General features: G+C 43.6%; 2 protein-coding genes across 12 annotated transcripts in view; one reads left to right on the top strand and one right to left on the bottom strand.

Annotated features, from left to right (window-relative positions):
• ablim1a (actin binding LIM protein 1a) overlaps positions 1-10415 on the bottom strand; it is a 38011-nt gene extending 27596 nt beyond the window's left edge. For 8 of the 11 annotated variants that reach the window (XM_028422689.1, XM_028422694.1, XM_028422696.1 and 5 more), the window contains exon 1: positions 329-519. In XM_028422689.1, the coding sequence (XP_028278490.1) occupies positions 329-350 (22 nt within the window). In that variant the 5' untranslated portion in view covers positions 351-519. Of the gene's footprint in view, positions 1-328; positions 520-8911; positions 9133-9221; positions 9730-10040 lie in introns of those variants that run through there. The other 3 variants (XM_028422693.1, XM_028422692.1, XM_028422690.1) reach the window with 3 other exon arrangements.
• On the top strand, positions 9719-18201 carry fhip2a (FHF complex subunit HOOK interacting protein 2). Its single transcript, XM_028422707.1, has 17 exons — positions 9719-10022; positions 10851-10929; positions 11503-11672; positions 11861-11965; positions 12067-12189; positions 12294-12521; positions 12611-12807; positions 12914-13028; positions 13152-13228; positions 13324-13516; positions 13813-13976; positions 14497-14643; positions 14725-14815; positions 14905-15048; positions 15488-15628; positions 15911-16014; positions 16129-18201. Exons 1-17 carry the CDS (start codon positions 9978-9980, stop codon positions 16238-16240), a joined length of 2235 nt encoding a protein of 744 aa, XP_028278508.1. The 5' UTR covers positions 9719-9977; the 3' UTR covers positions 16241-18201.
• Positions 18202-18878: the final 677 nt, after the last annotated feature.

The raw sequence follows: 18878 nt of genomic DNA, 5'->3' as shown, positions 1-18878 counted from the left end.
TATACATTTACATAAAGCCTGACCCTGCCAAATAAAGCAGACTCCAACCCAAGCAGCCGCTACAGAGTACCGAGAAGGGCGTAGCATGTCCAAGAGTCTGCTACTGAAGTCTGACAGGATATGTTGAAGAGGAACATTTAGACTGTGCCATTAGTCATGCCTCTTCTTCTGAGCAACACATACACACACCCACATAAGGAAAACAGAATGCATATATCTAAAAATAAAAAAAACACTCAAAATCAGAAGTCAGACAGAACAAATGGACAGAGCTGCAGAGAGCCAGCAGCACGACAAACCTCAAACACACTCATGACCGCTGGATTACCTTTTTCTTTGACCATGACCATTGGAATCCAGGTATAAATCTGCACCAGAAAAGCCTCTCAGTATCAAGCACCAGGAACACAGGAGCTGTTTTTTAGTCAAGACTGAGGAGCAAAAAAAAAGAGCCAAGACACCAGAGAGAGAGAGAGAGAGGAGAGAGAGAGAGAGAGAGGTGTAGGCGCTGCTGAGCTCTCCTCCCGAAAACACAGCTACAGCGTGGGGCTTGCCTCCCGACTGCCTGATTTCCTCCCATCCCTCTCCTCCTCCTCCTCCTTCCACTCCTCCTCCCTCCTCTTCCCCCTCCTGCTCCCTCTCTCAGCCCCTCTGTTGTGTCAGCCGCCTCCTCATTGCAGCAACCAGGTGGCTGCTGCTGCTGCTGCTGCTTGGTGTGACCAAAAACAGCCAAAATACATACACCGCAGTATTAATGCAAGAAAACATACAGCACAAAGGGACTTTTATTTCAATCCAGTCTCACTCCGTTATTATTTATGTGATTTTGTGAATTTATGACAAAAAGAAAAAGTCCAACACTTTGCTGTATGAAGCACCTCAGCAAGGAGTTTGTTTCAGTGTAACATGGCAGCAGTTGGAGACCAATCACTCTTTTTCCTGCAGCAATTACCCTGCTGCACTGTAAGAACACTTGTTTGACTTTCTATCTAAGTTTTCAATAGAATCATTCACAGTATGAGTCTGTCAAAGGTAGAAGAAATTCTTTCGTGACTGGAAGGCGGTTTTGGCACAAAGCACCTAAATGAATAATTGAAATTAAATTAAAGATGTATTAAACACACTATTATTATCCATAGCTCATAAAATAAACTGCTAAAATGATATGACAAGCCGGGTAGAATGCAGGACTTATCTAGTCACATCCAGTCAACAGCCTCCTCTAGACAGACAGCCTTAGCTGTGTGTGGGCAACAAAAGCCATCTGAGGTCAAAGGTTAGACTTACCGTGATCTCTAGCACGAGTATTGTATTAATATCTTAAGAAGATCCTCTAGAATCCAATTACAGAGAGCACAGGAAAAAACACGTTCCTGACTGAGTCTGGTTCTTATATCATCTGCCACTTCAAAGGTTGCATTAAAAACAAACTCCTCTAGTCAAGTCAGGAGACTTTAATCATGGAACTGTTCTACAAAACAGTGCAAATCCTAAAGAGAGATTTGTTGTTTTGTTTATTTTGGTCCATAGATTATATTACTTCACACTGAAGTGTGGCTCAACTCATAATCACATATAAACACTTCATAAAGTTCACTTTATAAGGATTAAATACAAGACTTTTCACAGCAGAGACAAAGCAGGAAAACCAAAGGGATAGTGTCTACACTTCAGAAGTAACCTGGAGCCATGACAAAAAAACACACACAGCTACAATTAGGGAGCGAACAGATCCTGCTGTACCTCTGCCTCTATGTGCTGAGGGGGAGGAACAGATTTTCATCAGCACCACCTCTGTAATTGCTGATGCAGGCAGCACATTATGCATGCAGAATGCATTCATTCTCTGCAGCGTCAGAACTGTGCCACCTTCTGGATACCCGTAAAACGTGCATCGGCCTCCACAGGGGCGTTTTCTTCTCATCAGGCAATGGAGACGTGCCACGGTAAAAATAGTTAGCGGACATTTTCCCAGCACTCCACCCTTTTTTATTATGAGGAGAGGGAAATATATTATGAATGCATGATGATGAAAAAACTTAAGGAGCTCTGCAGAATGCCTGAGAGAAAAAAAAATCAGAGTTTCAGCCACAGACTGCTGAATGCCACACAAAGATATCCTCTTACTTTGTCTACTTTAATGGGCCTATTATCATCTTCCTTCTTTTAATAATCTCCGTCGGAGCTGCAGGACATTCATGCCACATGGGCTTGCCAAGAGCAATTCCTGAGCAGGAAAGCCTATTATCCATGGATGAAAGGTTTCTACTGTATTTGGCTCACCTATGGAAGATCCATGTCTGACTCTCTGCTAATAACCTGGACAGTGAACGGCTGCACAATCACTGTAGATTAATATTGAAATTAAATCTTCATTTAAGGTGATTTATAGCTTCAGACGGTTGCCTGGAGTGGTGCAGCCAAATAGGCATCGTAATCCAAGAGGTCACTTGTACAGTAAACAACAGTGCTTTGTCTGGACACACTGGCAGTTATCCCTGGGCTTAATATTAGGACTGTAGGAAGCCAGGCAGCACACACACACACACACACACACACTGAGATGATATGTGTGTCTATGGACACATAGAGAAGAAGAATATACACAGAAACAAAAACCTTCCTGGAGCAGAGAACGATGGCTCGTTGCTACCTTAGCACACACACAAACACGCTTCCACTCTTTTTGTGAGGTTTTTCAAGAATTTACAAACATATAAACCACGTTTTCCACCAACAGGCCACAGTAAAAGTGTGTTTGATTTCACGTTTCTTGAGGCCTCATCAAACTCTCGGTGACCTCTATGTAAAACATACCTCCCAGACATACAAACAATCACGCTGAGAATAGCAGCAGAGTTGTTTGCAGTGAGGAGAAAGGAGCTATTGAATGTCACTGTGGCACATTCATTTTAGCTGTCACAGAAGAAAAGAAGAAAAAGACCAATGTAAGCCTTGACCTCTGTGATCTTTGATTTGGGGGTCAGCTCAGAGACACAAACCTTCCTTGAAACTGATTTATTTGTCAAAATCAAACATTAAAACATGCGTGAAAGTGTCCTTCGGGTTTAACCACTGAACATCAATCATTTCTTATGATGCTTTGTTTTTCAGCGGCTGTTTCAGTGTCAAGGACATCTTGTGGTATCAAATGTGGCTAAGCAAAACACAACCATTCACATTATAAACCAGTTCGTCCCTTTATGATGTCATATGGGGCTGCAGACCTACATTGCTCCTTCACATTCACTCTTTTTGTTTGATGGGGGCAGAAACAAAACTGCAAAATTGACTTATTTTAATACTATTTTTAAAAAAAAAGAAAAAGTGAGTTTCGCGTAACAGTCTATCCTCTTTAACTCCGAACATAAAAATAAGTGTTTGTGTTTTTAAACACAAATATTTGCTAACCTATGATTATTGCGCTGTGTCTGGCATGCAGTCAGAGAATGCATAAGGTCTGGCATTTGTATTAATGCCCATGTTGTAATCCTGATCTAAGCCACCATGTCGCTTCCTCATGTACTGCTGCTTGGCAAAACGCAGCAGGTCGGCCCTTGCATATGGGTCAGCATTATATAAGAGGACGGTAATTAATTTCCTGACTTTTTTTCTGACATTTACCGAAAGACTTTTCGGAGTTGGGGAGTCATGGTTGCATAACTGGCACACGGGAGCTCTCACACACACACATACACACAGGTCAGACGTGAAAAGACTCGAGAGGTGTAATCACTCACTCTCATCCAATTAAAATGAAGCAATCTGTGAGCAACAACTAATCAATTCACTTTCAGACACCTACTCAAAAACAGAATGCAACGCAGTGATGGCCAACTGCAACAGAGGATGATCAACAAACAGCTGCTAAAGGTGGAACAGTGGAGCAGTAACAACAGAAGGGTTTAAAAGTTGAACAATGCATCCAGACTTTCCATTCAAACAAGCTGCTCTTATTGCTCTTTGCTGACTGTTCATGCACGTAGTTGCATAAATGCTTCAAACAGACCAAAGCAGACGCTTTCTCCTGCCCTACCTGTAGCAGCATCATTCAGCCTCTCACTTAGATAGTAGTCATCAGGGTTGAGGTATGGCATTTGCTCCAGGTACTGCTTAGGGATGAGGTACAGGACTTCAGCTACGTGTCCGTCCTCGATGATGGACATACGCTTCACCGAGCTCTTGCGCTTCACCCGGACGCGGTCGACGCTGTGGCTGCGGTTGGAGCTGCACAGCTTGCCCAGGCTGTTCAGATTGGGCAGAGTGGGCATGGTACCTTGCTCCCCTTCAACCGTCCCACAGAGAAGGGTGAGGTACTGCCGGGAGTCGTCGGCCAGCGTTGGCGTTTAGACTAGTACACGGTTTGCCATCTTGGACATCAAGACCGAGAAGCTTCCAAAGAGGAGCCAAGTAGAAACAAAGCAATCATGATGGGAAAATTCACAGCAGTTCATCACTACATGAGTATCCAGTGAGGCCACCAGGAGAAGCTCTGCTTGGTAGGATCCATACAGCAGTCAGGGAAGATGTGCAGTAGATGACAGAGTGCCCATGTCCACCTTGAGGTGGAGATGCTGAACAGCAGGCAGGAGGTATGACAAAGCACTCTGCTGCAGGTGGAGCAGAGTGAGACATGGGGAAAGAAGCTTACACTATGAGTGTCTTCAGCCCAACCAGCCTCGTGCCTTAAGCAGCTTAGGGCTGACGTCGAGCCTATGATTATCTTCTGGGTGGGGTTAGGTTGGTCTACGTAAGGTTTGCCCATTGTATGGTGGGAGTCTCACTACCTGAAACATGTCCTGATAGCTGTGTGTGCTTACATGCACAGGCTTACGTACATGAGTTTAGGATATACTAAGGATGTGGCGTTGACACGGAGCATGAGAATCCTGGATAATCATATATTCAGGGTTCTGGTACCACATAACCTGCGTTGCTCATGCTCAGGCTTCAAGCGTTTTGTTTGAGTGTGTGGTCTGGACCAATCAGGTTGGATGAGGAAATACTGGCAGATATGGGTGTACTGTAGATGTGACGACAGTAAAAAACGTTTCTGTTCAGGCGCATATTTTCCTTACAACATAGGAAATATGCACAGTTTGCTGTGTTTTGTCTTTGTCCCTGATAGTGTTGGGGTTGCTGATGAAAATATCTGTCCTTTCCAAGCAGGTTTACATGAGACTACTGAGAATCTGTTAGAACTTTCAAACGCAAATACATTTTTATTTATTTAAAATGGGGTTAATAAATAATAAGATGTTATTATCTGCCAGTGAGTTCATCCCAGAAAGACCAAATGGATAAGCATTATGGTGATCTAAGTCATACATTCAGGGTAGATTGCCTTGGGTGTCTGCCAGTCCTTTACAAGGACAATGACCAGCAAGGTCACTCTTCCAGCCAACAATGCACAAACCCGCGCTTAATCATCAGCAGGATCTCCCACATATTCAAAGGTTCTGTAAGCGCTGGAGTCAGAACAGCAGTGAAATCTGGCGAAACCGCAGCAACAGGATTTTAGAAGATGTAACTCAGTAAGCAGGCATGTTCTGAGTTTTTAATCTACCGTAATGTCGGGGCAAATCAGTTTCTGCAAAGACTTTCTGCAGAATGTTTTTACAAGCACATGAGCCAAAGATGCATTTACGATCTTTGGAAATCTGAGTACATTTTGACTCACAGATCTGTCCTGGTGGGAGGCGATGACGGAACCACAAGATAACCCTCTGACGAGCCAAACATTAGGTTTTGTGTGTACAGTTGCTAAGACAGCGTAGCCTCATCCTCACGCATCTGCATATCAACGAGAAGAGCCTGAGTCTAATCACGCTCATCTTATCTCATCTTATCTGTTTCTACAATCAAAAGAAATAAATCAGCGTGACGTAGACATGATGGAAAGCAGAACAGACAGTGACAAAGCACAAAATATCCTTTGAGTCTGGAGATATGGGGCTTGGCCTGCACTTCAAATTTAATGAATGTCTGTGCACACACACACACACACAGGCAGGATGGCTGGACTTGGCTTGGCTCAGTTTACTACTATTTATATCAGCACAATGCTTATTCAGTTTGACTTCATTTAGCTTCACCTCACACCAAAACATTCACTCCTTCACTCAGAAATCTGCAGTTATTCCAGCATAAGGATTAAGACGAGAAGACGTGCAATCTTACGCCCACACATGCAGACACATGTACCTGGGAGTAGCTGAGGACACGGCACTCTCTGCAGAGAGGCACTGCCCTCCAATTGTCTTCCAGCTTTGCTATAACTAACCCTCACACTCACAAATCAACACATACAGGCTCAGAAAAGAAAGACTGCCACGTCCCTGCACAGTGACAAAATCAACACACAACAATTCACCTCAAACATTCCTCTGCTGTTCCTCCATCTTCATCCACACTAGACCACAACAACCCACCCACCCCCCCCTCCAAGTCTTACCATCCAGTCCGAAGCAGGAGGTGATTTTTTGGGCGTAGTTGCAGAGCCCATCGTAGCCAGGCTGCTGCCTCACTGTATTCCTCTCCCCCATCTCTACACACTCCTACACACACCGTCCCGTCCGGCAGTGCTTTCACTCCTTCCACTGCTCATCAATTATTCAGGCGTTTGCCAGGACACATGCATGCGCGCGCACTCCGACCCCTTATATACGCACATACAGTGTACAAACACACGCACACACACACACACAGAGAAAAAAGTGCTGAGCCAGAGGGTCGTGCTGTTGCAGCACGAGCAGCCCTCTCCAGTGGAGGATGAGGAGGAGGCATCAGATTGGGTTACTGCAGAATGGAGTCATGCCTGCTTTTTCTTTTTTTCTTTTTTTTTTTTATCCACCATTGATCACTGAGATTACACTGCAGGGTAACAGGTACGGTGTGTGCAGGATGCAGGGCGGGGCAGAGCAGGAAGTCCGAGCAGGGAAAAGACTGGAGATGTAGCAGGTATCTGGGGGTTTACTTTGTCACTTTAAGCCATGTAAGACGTCCAAACGCAATCTGATCTGATCACCAGAGAAAAGACAGAAAATCAGAGTGAAACAGGGAAGCGTGGACGTCAAATTAAAAAGTAGTGCTGACCTGAATAAACAGGTTAAACAAGGACACTATTCTGGATTCTGTTCAGGCCAAGACATAAAAATAGACATTTAGACTGTGTGAAAATTACATTAGCCATAATATCTTTTTTTTATGATGCCTTTGAAAAATCCTGCTGCTGCTGTTGTGTGTAGTAGGAAGCTGAATGAACAACAATGACCCAGATACATGAGAGAACCCTACAGTCCAACATCAGCAGAGATCCATTGAGAATGGACCGACAGGAACAGCTCACCCACGTGCATCCAACCACAGTAACAAACCAACAGTAGCAAAACAGTCAATAAAAAATAAATACAGATCAACTGTGGAAAGTTGCACCAAGAAATTCTATTAAGCCACTACAAAGGCGACACTGAAACATGCACGTGAGCCCCAGTTGCTCTGGCTGAACTGCTCGATGGCCATCAAGGGCTGACTCAAACCGAGCAGCTGGCAGGTACAGGAGGACTGATCAGGATAAAGGTTTTATGGAAAATAAAGATGAAAGCACAGGAAATACACTGAAAAGCCCAGATAGAGCAGCATGGCTGGAAGGTTGGGCGGATAATGGAAGGGCATCACTACTGAGGTAAAAGCTCATGGCCCTGCAGCTGATATCAGAGGTAATGGGAGGAGGGGGCGACTTTCAAGACTGAAAGCACAGTAATAGATGGTGCTCTGTGGACAAGCAAAGGATCATAAATGCATCCACGCCAGGGGAAAATGGAGTAATGTGAGACTTTTATCCTTGAGTTGGAAGAAAATCAATCTTCCTGCATGTCTGACATCCACATTTGTGTTACTTGGAAAGATGTGAGGAACAAAGGAACAACTAAAACTAAAAAATATATTAAGTTTAAGTGTAAATCAAAATAAACAGCAGCAAACATGGTATAAATCAACCACTGGCCCATTTGTGCATGATTTATCTGCAGTAATCATAATAACCTGACATTTGTTTGAGGGTAGTTACTTCCCATGAATGATGATTGGCTGTTTCCAGCAGTTTAAGGCTGCTAATCAGATCTATATACCACAGGGAGGCTGTCAAGCAGCGGGTTCTGAACTTCATCGATCTCCTCGGGCAGCCATGGAGGAGCATGGATACAGAGCAGGCGTGTTTTACCTCATAACTGGATCAGACTCGCCATGATGAATCCAACTGCAGATTTAATATAATAACCCTGAGGTCATGTTATCAGAAACTTCGCTTTGCTTCCATATCCAGATTTCAATCAGACCACATGATCACTGTGTAGTAGGAACAGCTGGAGGCTCTGCCACAGAGTCACCTGACTCAAATCCAGCAGGCAGCACAGAGACCCAGCAGATGGGAACAAAAACATAATCCACCTGCAGGGTTTGAAGGTATGGCAGCAACTAAACTAAGTCAGATTCAGACTCTGACCTGCTGCATGCCACCAGTTAAACACAGTGGTGATCACATCACATATATGTCTCCAACTCGCTATATATATATATCACAAATGAAGCCATCAGAGGAGTCTCATCATCACAGCTGGGTGTGATCTATTTTTAGGTCCAACATCAACAAAATAAGTTGTCTAAAAAAGGCTGCAGCAGAGCTGGAAGCTGCTGGTTTCTGCTCTGCACCGGTGTAACCTACTTAGAATATCAGTGTCATTACAACAGCCCAATCCTCCCGAAAGACGACGCAAAAAAGGGGGGCTCCGTCTCCATCCCTCGAACCCCCTCCTCTCCAAAAACATATATCAGACTTTTTTTTTTTTCCTCCTCCACCCTTGTCTGTACTGTATGTATTGTTATGAAAGCTTCTGCGGCAAAGGATACTCACCTCTAGCAGACATGCCGGGTAGGTAGAGCCTCTTTCTCTTTCTTTAGGAGGAGCTGGTGCAGCTTTGAGGAGGACGGGGGAGGCGGCAGATCTTAGCTCTGCTTCAAGTTTCTTGTGGTCATTTAACGGGGATTAAACGCACGGAAACATACAGCCTGCGATTTGGTAGACTGGGCTTGAATGCGCGATGGAGAGAGCACTTTCCAGCGACAGGGCGTGTCCTGGAACAGAACAAGCATCCCTCTTTATTTTCCAACAAGTTTTACGTCCATATTTGAACACAGTATATATCAATTAAATCATTCTTCACATGACTCTGTAGCTGCTGCCGTGTCACCTTTAAATGTTGAAGCCTACTTTTTGTCTGGCGCTGATCATAAAGTTGCGCTCTGGAAGAAGGATGTTTTCTAATCAATCTGGCTGCTTGATCGGAAATATTAGAAAAACTCTCCATCACACATTGAATCGTAAATGTTGCTCTGAAAGCAGTGACACTGACAAGCTAACCCGCAGCTGTGTGTGTGTGTGTGTGTGTGGAAAAAAACACACCGCAATTTCGCGCAAATGGACCAAATCAGTGCATTATGAGAGGACACATAATCGATTTTTAGTTCCCATATCGTTATTACTTCGTTATCGTATTTGTTGATTGATGTTTCCAACCTGAATATTGATCATCACCCCATCCAGTCAATGTATTCTCAGCTGTCTTCATCTGTATGCATTGATCGTTGTCAATAATTAGAAGCTGTGTGTTGTGTGGTGCGCCTGCGCCCCCTGCTGGATTTTTACAGGTAACGTTTGTTGGCGAGGGAAGTGCCACCGTGTCCACAGTGAGCATACGCGGAGTCTGGAGACAGGTCTTGTTTACAGTAGCTGTGCCAGGCCTGTAAACTCCCGTGGCCAACAACGTGTTAGTAGTTTATTGCTTTGCATTCTATTCTTTTCGTTACAAGGGTCATTGTATGAAACCTCCAATCTGGATCGAGGCGGTAACAACAGGAAGAAGAAGATAGAGGAATTCTCTAGGTCTTCTCGGGAGAAACTAGTCCAATCGAAGAACAAAATGTTCTCCAAATTTACGTCCATTCTCCAACATGCTGTGGAAGCGGTAAGTTTTTCTACTCACGAAAGTATCATCGCTCGTTTTGCTTTCGTGTGATGTCAATTTTGTCTGAAATTCTCCTTTTTTTGTTTGGTCGTGCGCCTCATAACATAACGTCAGCGTTACAGATACGTTGCTAACTAGCGACCTAGCTAATTAGCTCACGCTAATATTAGCGTTTTGTGTTTGTTTTGGCAGTTTGTCTTTCTCATTACACACAGTGACCTATTGATACACTTGGCCGTGTGTTCGATTGTAATGCAAACGATACCGTTTCTCTCGAATGCACCAAGTTTGTGTAAAGTTAGATTTAAAGTTAAAGTCTTTACGCCGAGATAGCTGTCTAGTAGCCTCAAGCTAACAGCGTAGCTAGCTAGCCCCTTGCACCCAGCCAGCAGGGTCTTGTCATGGGGAGTGATGTTGAAATAACTGGGCGGTCTTGTTCGACGTTGCGCAAGCGTTTTAATTCTAACACTAAATGGGTAGTTTGTGGGTTCCCTCACTTAGCACTTTTAAAGGCTCATACTATATGTTAGCAGGCCAGCTAGGTGGCTAACATGCTAAATAAACAATACTTGCTTGAAACCTGCTGCTTCACAGACTTTAGTCTTAGGTTCTTCGCAGGAAAAACAATATATAACCTTTTAATAAATTAATATTATAAGTACCCCATTATTGAGCTCTTTACGAACTCAGTGGCTTTTAATTTGACACAATAATATACAGAACAATCAACATCCAGTTGACAAAAATATGCTAAAAGAAGCTTGTCTGTCAAACTGTGTTTTTACATTCAGTTGCTGACCTTTAGTTTATCATGTAATATTTTCTCAGCTTGCCCCATCACTGCCCTTACAAGAGGATTTTGTCTATCACTGGAAGGCCATCACACATTATTACATTGAGACTTCTGGTAAGTACTGATTCCAATAACCAGTTGGATTTTGCTGAAGTTATTTGTGCCCTCTGGATTGATAAAACTGATGTGTTGTTGACTTGTAATGGCAAGAATATTGGGTCACTATCCAGTGTGGTAAGTTACTACTTCCAAAACAGTTTCTTTAGTCATGCTTAACTGAATAACAACAGAATGGTGTGAAGTTTTTTTTTCTGATTTACACTGAGCACTAACAGCTGTACGATGAAGATGAAGATGAAGATGATTTTGAGGCATAGTTGTGAAGTATGATGGGAATGCCATGCTGGTCCGGTCTGCAAAAGACTCAGCCCTAGATCATGACAGTGCCTCCGTTATGTTTTCCTGTGGGGAACACATATGCTGTGTGGCCTGTGGCGGTAAACCCAGTTGTTTCAAATTTTGACATCCTCCACTGGAACTGAATATTCTGGGCTGGGAAAATCTCTCTTTTGTTTTCTTAAAAAACAAAGACTTTTTTTGCAGCATTTATTCTAGTTTAACCACATTCTTAAACTGAAGAGTACGACCTTAACCCGCCTGCTGTGTCTCTGTCCATTCCCTTGTTAGATGACAAAGCCCCAGTCACAGACACCAATATCCCATCCCACCTGGAACAGATGCTGGACATCCTGACACAGGAGGAAGCGGAACGGGAATCTGGAGAGACTGGACCCTGCATGGAGTATCTCCTACACCACAAGATCCTGGAGACGCTCTACACCTTGGGCAAGGCAGATGTAAGGCAGTCATACTTTGGTAACTACATAGACCATAGAATCAGGAAAGCGTTTGTGGCACGAGTTGGTACTTGTATAACATTTTGGAAGATTTTTAAATTTTGTTTGGGGAAAGCCGGACGCCCAGCTGGCTACACGTACAAACAAACACACTCTAACACATTGTTTTGATCTGCTTTCCCCATCAGTGTCCTCCAGGGATGAAGCAGCAGGTTCTTACCTTTTACACAAAGCTGCTAGCACACATACGACAGCCACTTCTTCCACACATTAATGTCCACAGACCTGTACAGGTAAGTGTTGCAGTCTCGGTGTATTATTCATGGCCTTTCTTTAAAGCGGCCTAGTAGCTGACAGGTTATGTAACTTTGTAACTTTTTTCCCTGACTGTCAGAAATTGATCCGTCTGTGCGGAGAAGTGCTGGCTGCTCCTACAGAAAACGAAGAGATCCAGTTCCTTTGTATAGTCTGTGCCAAACTGAAGCAGGACCCGTACCTTGTCAACTTCTTCCTTGAGGTGGGAGGAGAGACAGGAGAGAGGAAAATGCTGAGCTACACATTCAGAAAGATTTGTGTGTATATAAAAATATGATACTTAGCATTTTTTGGTGGTGTTTGCAGAACAAGTTGAAGAGACCTGAGATAAAGAGTCCTGCAGCTACAGAGGGTGTCAAGGAGAATGTGTTGGCTCCAGACACTGGTCAGTCCCTGGCAGAGAAACAGGCTGACCACCAAGAGGAGCCACAAGCTGCAGCTGCTGCTGCCTCCACTGCGAGTCCGGCCAGCAACAATAATAACAGCAACAATTACAATCTGGTCACGTCCCTGCTCAACCTCACAAAGAGCCCTGTAAGTAATCCCCCTGTGTGAGTGAGGGAATGTGTGGTCATGTATGTACAAAGTCTGTATGAGGTGCTTCTCTTCTTTCTGTGCTGTAGGATGGCAGGATAGTGGTGAAGGCGTGTGAGGGCCTCATGCTGCTGGTTAGTTTACCAGAGCCTGCTGCTGCCAAGTGTTTAACTGAAAACACTGAGCTCTGTGAACTCCTGACCGACAGGCTGGCCTCATTCTATAAAGCCCTGCCGCAGTCCCTGGACCCCCTGGATATTGAGACAGTGGAGTCTGTCAACTGGGGGTAAATCATTATTATAACCACATATTTAAATGAATCAGAAAAGTGATATTTTCTGTGCTGTACTGTCTGCATGTGACTCAGCTGAGCTTTGTCGCTCCCTCTCTAGTCTAGATGTGTATAACCTGAAGGAGGACGCAGCTGTCTTCACGGGGAAGAGAGCTCTCATCTCCTTCCTGTCCTGGTTGGATTACTGTGACCAGCTCATCAAGGAGGCTCACAAGGTTCTTAAGCACTGCTGAGTCACTGTGCTTTTTATGCGTCATGTTGTAGCCTGAATTGACAGAATAAAGAGCATCCACAGAAGGCTGAACTGCATGTTTTGTTTGTTCTCTGATGTCTTCCAGTCCGCAGCTGCAGTGATGGCAAAAGCTGTGAGAGAAAGATTCTTTGTGTCTGTGATGGAGCCGCAGCTCATGCAGACGTGAGTCGTGTTTTGAATCATCAATCAATCATTCTGTGCTGAAAGTTTGACTTGTGGCTGTTCCGTAACACGACTTTGTGTGTGTGTTTGTGCAGGTCTGAGGTGGGCATCCTGACCTCCACAGCCCTGCTGAACAGGATCATCCGGCAGGTGACGTCACAGGCTCTTCTACAGGAGATGGTTTACTTCCTGCTGGGAGAGGAGAGAGAACCAGAGACGTCGGCTACAATTGCTCAGAATCCTCTCAGACACAGACTCATCGAGCACTGCGACCATCTGTCAGATGAGGTTCTTATCACATAGTTGTGTTTTTTTTTTTTCAAAAAGCAAAATAAGAACTTGCTGTTTATCGATATTCAAAATGCCCATCTGCCTTTCAGACTCCGAGTTCCAGTGAGTCAAGTAATTATCCAAAAAGCACATGAATATTCATCAGTGTGTGGTGGTTATTGCACATATTTTCATCACACAAAAGAAAGATGAATCATCACTGCCTTCTTTTTCTGTCAGCAAGCAAACACTCGGCTTACTTCGGTGACAGCTGAGCCTCACTCCGTCCTTCTCTCCTTTATTGTCCCCCTCAGATCAGCATCATGACGCTGCGGCTGTTCGAGCATCTGATCCAGAAGCCCAACCAACACATCCTCCACAGCTTGGTGCTGCGCAGCCTGGAGGAGAGGAACTACCTGGAGAACAAGCCGCAGGAGGAGCGGGAGCCCCTGGAGAACGGCCAGCCCCACGATGCTGTGTAAGGACCCGCCCTCTGAATCCACGATCCCCGTCCCTCTGAGCTCCAGATCCTCTGCAGAAAACACAGATCACTGCAAATAAAATGAATGCATCAACTAGCTGTGTTTGTTTTAGATATGCTGCCATTTTAATTAAGTAGGATCATGACAGTGAAACCCATCTTCTTATTACCATAAATCGGTCGTGGGAGAGTGAAAACAATAAGCAATTATTTACATGAAAATCCCAATTAAGACACAAATCCTCAAGAGAATTTTCCTGTCATACTTTATAATTGATTCTTTTAAGAAAGAAATTTAGTCGGCTAGATAATTCCATTAGTCATGATGTGACCATATCTGCATGTTATTTATGGAAAGGCAGCCGAGGGGCAGCAAAATCTGAGACTGTGGAGGGCTGTAACACGGACTTCTGTCAACATAAATAAGTCATTTTTATCAAATCATGTGGAAATAAAGCCAGATCTGTTCATAACAGGTAGAATAATAAGTCTCACTGAATATTTGTTCCCTCCACAGAGACCTTGAGGAAGATCCGTTGTTTGGCGACGACCTCTCTCCAGACAGCAGGCTGTCGGGCTCTGATTGGCTCAGCACCTCTCCACCGCAGAGTCCAGACCACTGTAGATCTGATGGGAAAACAGAGGTTCACAAGATTGTCAACAGGTGTGCACACGTCTCATGAAGCAGTTGTGTGGTTGTTGTTGTTGCAGCCTGCCTTCTATAATTCCGGTCTGTCGCCTGCAGCTTCCTGTGTTTGGTGCCCGATGAGGCCAAGTCGTCGTATCATGTTGAAGGCACAGGCTATGACACCTACCTCAGAGATGCACACCGGCAGGTAGGCTTCTGTTGTATCATGGTGCAAGTTTGGTGTAGTGCTGAGGCAGCTTCCTGCTGGTGCTCAAAACTTCTCTTTATTCTCTTCAGTTCAGGGACTATTGTGGCATCTGTCAGCGGTGGGACTGGAGGGGAAGTCCTAAACCTTTAGAAAAGTGCAACTTGGACGCCCCTTTTTTCGAGGGCCACTTCCTCAAGGTTCTCTTTGACAGGATGGGTCGCATCCTAGATCAGGTAAATGTGATCATATCAGTGCAAAAGGACACTTTTACTGATTTGCACTGATTTGCAGCAGATGTCTATAAGCCGGTCTCGTTTCCAAAAGTTATTTCCTGCCGCAGCAGAACATGGATCACTGCTGTTTGTAGTTTTCCGTAAATCCTCTTGTGACAGGCACGGCACAAGAACTGCTTCCCCTAATTGAAAGTACAGAGAGAATATGCAAATGAGGTGCTGATTATGCAGAGACTGAAAAAATAAAAATAATGAGCTGCGAGGCCCACAGACTAATTTTACAAATGACAGTGAATGGATAAAGTGAAGAAGTGAATCGCAGCCAGCAGGTTTCATGAAGCATTCAGGAAAATCAAATCTGAAATAAAGTGCTGGTTTAATTGATGAGTTTCACATTAAAAGGATCTGACATGTTTTTTTCCCCCTTTCTGTCCTCCAGCCCTACGATGTCAACCTGCAGGTGACTGCCGTGCTGTCCAAGCTGTCTTTGCTACCACACCCACATTTACATGAGTACTTGTTGGACCCTTATATCAACCTGGCCCCTGGCTGCAGGTCTCTGTTCTCTGTCATCGTCAGGGTGAGACTCCTGCTCATCTTATCCATCACGGATGCTGCCAGAAATACTATAATAATCCCATTGTTTAAAGCTTGTAATTAATTTGCTAGTCTTGTAGCATCTCGAAGTGTGCAGTGGCACATAAATAACTGTTGGTGCAAGCAGCTAATTTTCCTGATAGTCTTGTTTGTTTATGCTAATTAGAGCCATGTCTCTAGTGTTGTGGTGATTTCTGGTGTTGCACCTTCGCTCTGAGTTGTGAGGTGGTGATGTTGTGTGTTGCTAATTGCTTTTGTGTTTTAGGTGGTTGGAGATCTCATGTTGAGAATTCAGCGCATCCCAGACTTCACACCCAAACTGCTGCTCGTGAGGAAGAGATTATTAGGCCTGGAGCCAGAGGGCATCAAGTACGTCCTTTTGCACTAGTTCTGAGTTTATTTATTTTTTTTTTTTTTAAATCTCCTCCTGAGTTAACGTTTGGACGTCACTCCTCACCTCTCCTGTGTTGTCCTTTTCTGTAGTGTCGACCACATGACTCTGCTAGAAGGGGTGATCGTGCTGGAGGAGTTCTGTAAAGAGCTGGCAGCCATCGCCTTCGTGAAATACCACGCAGCTGCCTCGTCCTCGCCATAATCTCCCTGCTGTTCGTCCATCTGCCTCGGCCAGGCAGACAGGTCAGCATTAAATAAAAAAAGAAAAAAGAAAGAAAAACTGGGCCTTTCGGGGGTGTGGTGGTACCGGTGGTACAGGGTCAGCGAAATATTACCACTAAACTGGTCATCCCTGCTAGACTGTTAAAGCCCACATGGATGGGTTTCATCACTCTTCCTCCTCTGACCTCTCAGGCTCCACCATACAAATCAAAGTCTTTGGTCTTGTTGAGCAGGTCAGAGCACAGACACTGCCCAGCCAGCAGAGGAATTAAGAGGAGGAGGAGGAGAAGGATAGAGGTCGAAGTGCAGAGAGATGTTCACTGGACTCGTTTAAGCCTCTGCGGTTTCTCTCACTGCCCCCATCTTTCCTTTTTTTTTACCAGCCAAAATGATGGAAGCCCTGTAATTATTATATCAAATAGAGAAAGGTTGTTTGTGTATTTATTTTCTGTCCCTTCACCACCTGTTTGTAAATGTCATTGCCTTAGTGTGGAATCACACCTTTCAGTTACAGACTGTTTCCATTTTTTTTTTATCTTTACCCCTCACATGTTGTCTGTTTGAAGACAAGAGAGGCTGTAAAGGAAAAACCCACTACCTTCAACCCCCACATGTAGTTACATACATAATGAACGGCAGTATGTATGATGCTGCAGTCGTGTTTTAAATGCCAAGTCGTTTTTATTTATTTGTTTGCTTTCAGGTTGCCTTGTTATCTGTTGTATTATGAAAAAGAATCGAAGGAGTCAGACTAATGACTGAGCGGATGCTGTTTGCTATTACCTTTGAATTTTCTTGTCTTTTAAGTGCTTGTGCTCATCTGTAATCATCCAAAGACGTCACCATCCATCAGATTTTTGTTAAATGAAATGGTGAATTTGCAAATGATGCGAATTTGCACATCGGACCGCGCTGCATTGCACTTGTTACATTTTAGTTCAAATTTTAGAAAATGTCAAGGCGGCATTTGTGAAATAGACATCTTGCGGTATTTTCTGTTCATTCTTGAGACACAGTGTTGCATTTTTCACTCTCTCTCTCACACACACACACTGCAGTGTTTGTTATATTTACAGTGATATTCTTGTGTTGTTCTCAAATAATTTATTTGATCTAATATTCATGGGAAAGTGCAGAGGATCAAACTTCTTATATTATTAACCGGTGTCTTAAATACATTGTGGGCTGTAGCTGAACACCTCGATTCCCTTCTTTTTTTGTTTGGCTGGTGACCTCTAAAACAGAGCTGTACCTGTTCACACACTGTAAACAATGTGTGATCCTGACTTCTCAGACTGTTGGTTTATTGCTCAAATTGTTGTTATTTAGAAGAACAGCAGCAAAGGTCTGAAGAAGCTGTTGCTAATCATCTCACGAGTCCATACATTTATATTTTAGAAGGGTGCGGCTTCAGTTTGGGAGTCCCTGGTGTGTCATAGGTTATTCCTGTGAGGTGTTGGTTTACTAGCAGTATTGTCCTAATCTTGAATGACGGGGAAATGTACTCTCGGTGCTGTGTGTTGTTTGAATGGGTTGTGTGGCTGTAAATTATAATCTCACCTTAAAAAATATTAATGAGTAATCACTTCTCTTTTGTCAAAAAAAATCCAAATCAAGATGCGAGTAAGTGTAAATTTGGCTTTTGTGTGAATGTTTCTGACGTATTGGTTTGGTTTTGTGTGTTATCTCAGTGGAGCTGATCTTCGCCTCCTGCCCTCCATCTCTCTCTCTCTCTAGCACCTAAGCTACATTATGCAACTGCTTGCATGGAATCCAGATTTGCACATTGTCTTCATCCATGTTTGTAATGTAAATATACACACAACAAAAAAAAGCTTTTGTTTTCTTTCATGAACCAAAAAAAAAAAAAGAAAAATGTTAGGATGTACCAGGAGTAACATTTCTATTTTAATGGGAAACTTTTTTTAAATTATCAATCATGCACATTTTTTAATCAACTATCTTTCCAATGTCGTCTGTACAGTTGTATATTGTACGTGTACAATAGCAATAGAGATATACTACCTGGTGTAAATGCATGCTTATACATTATTTTTCATTGTTTAAAAGAAAGAGGACAAAAAAATGCAGTCCAGCCATCTGTGATGGTTTCATAGCCGTCAGCACTTTGGTCTTTGAGGACACTGGCAGGGAGATAAGATGCCTTACTTCACACTGTGGATCTCTGTGGATTTTTAAAGGCTTCACAACAGTTGGTGGTGATCATCTATCTCTTTCATGTTACACATGTTTTTGTTAGTGAAGATGTACAGGACTCTTGAGTATAATCAATAAGCTGATGCCAGTTGATTTCATTTCTCCTGTCATGTTTAAGACCAATCACTGTATCATGTTGCTGCATTTCATGACTGCTTTACATGGGACGAGTCTCATTATATCTCTTATCTCCTGGCCAGTCTGTTTTTTTTTGTGTGTGATTGTGCACTGCATAACGGAAACATTGAAATAAGGTGCATGCTCACTCCTCCTGCAGAATAATCAGAAGCAATCACCGCTGTCTCATGTGCACTCAGAGGTGCTACTGCTTCATTTATTCCTCATCAGCTGTCTCCATCACTGCACATTTATTATCTTTCATTCAGGACAGTGGTAGGGTT

The sequence above is a fragment of the Parambassis ranga genome, chromosome 15, assembly GCF_900634625.1.
Source record: "Parambassis ranga chromosome 15, fParRan2.1, whole genome shotgun sequence".
NCBI lineage: Eukaryota > Metazoa > Chordata > Actinopteri > Ambassidae > Parambassis > Parambassis ranga.
This window is presented reverse-complemented; position numbering and strand designations above follow the sequence as displayed.

Coding starts and splice junctions, on each gene's coding strand:
- fhip2a (XM_028422707.1), top strand. CDS start 9,978: ATGTTCTCCAAATTTACGTCCATTCTCCAACATGCTGTGGAAGCG. Junction 10,930..11,502: donor TTATTACATTGAGACTTCTG/GTAAGTACTGAT, acceptor TTCCCTTGTTAG/ATGACAAAGCCCCAGTCACA. Junction 13,517..13,812: donor GCGACCATCTGTCAGATGAG/GTTCTTATCACA, acceptor TGTCCCCCTCAG/ATCAGCATCATGACGCTGCG.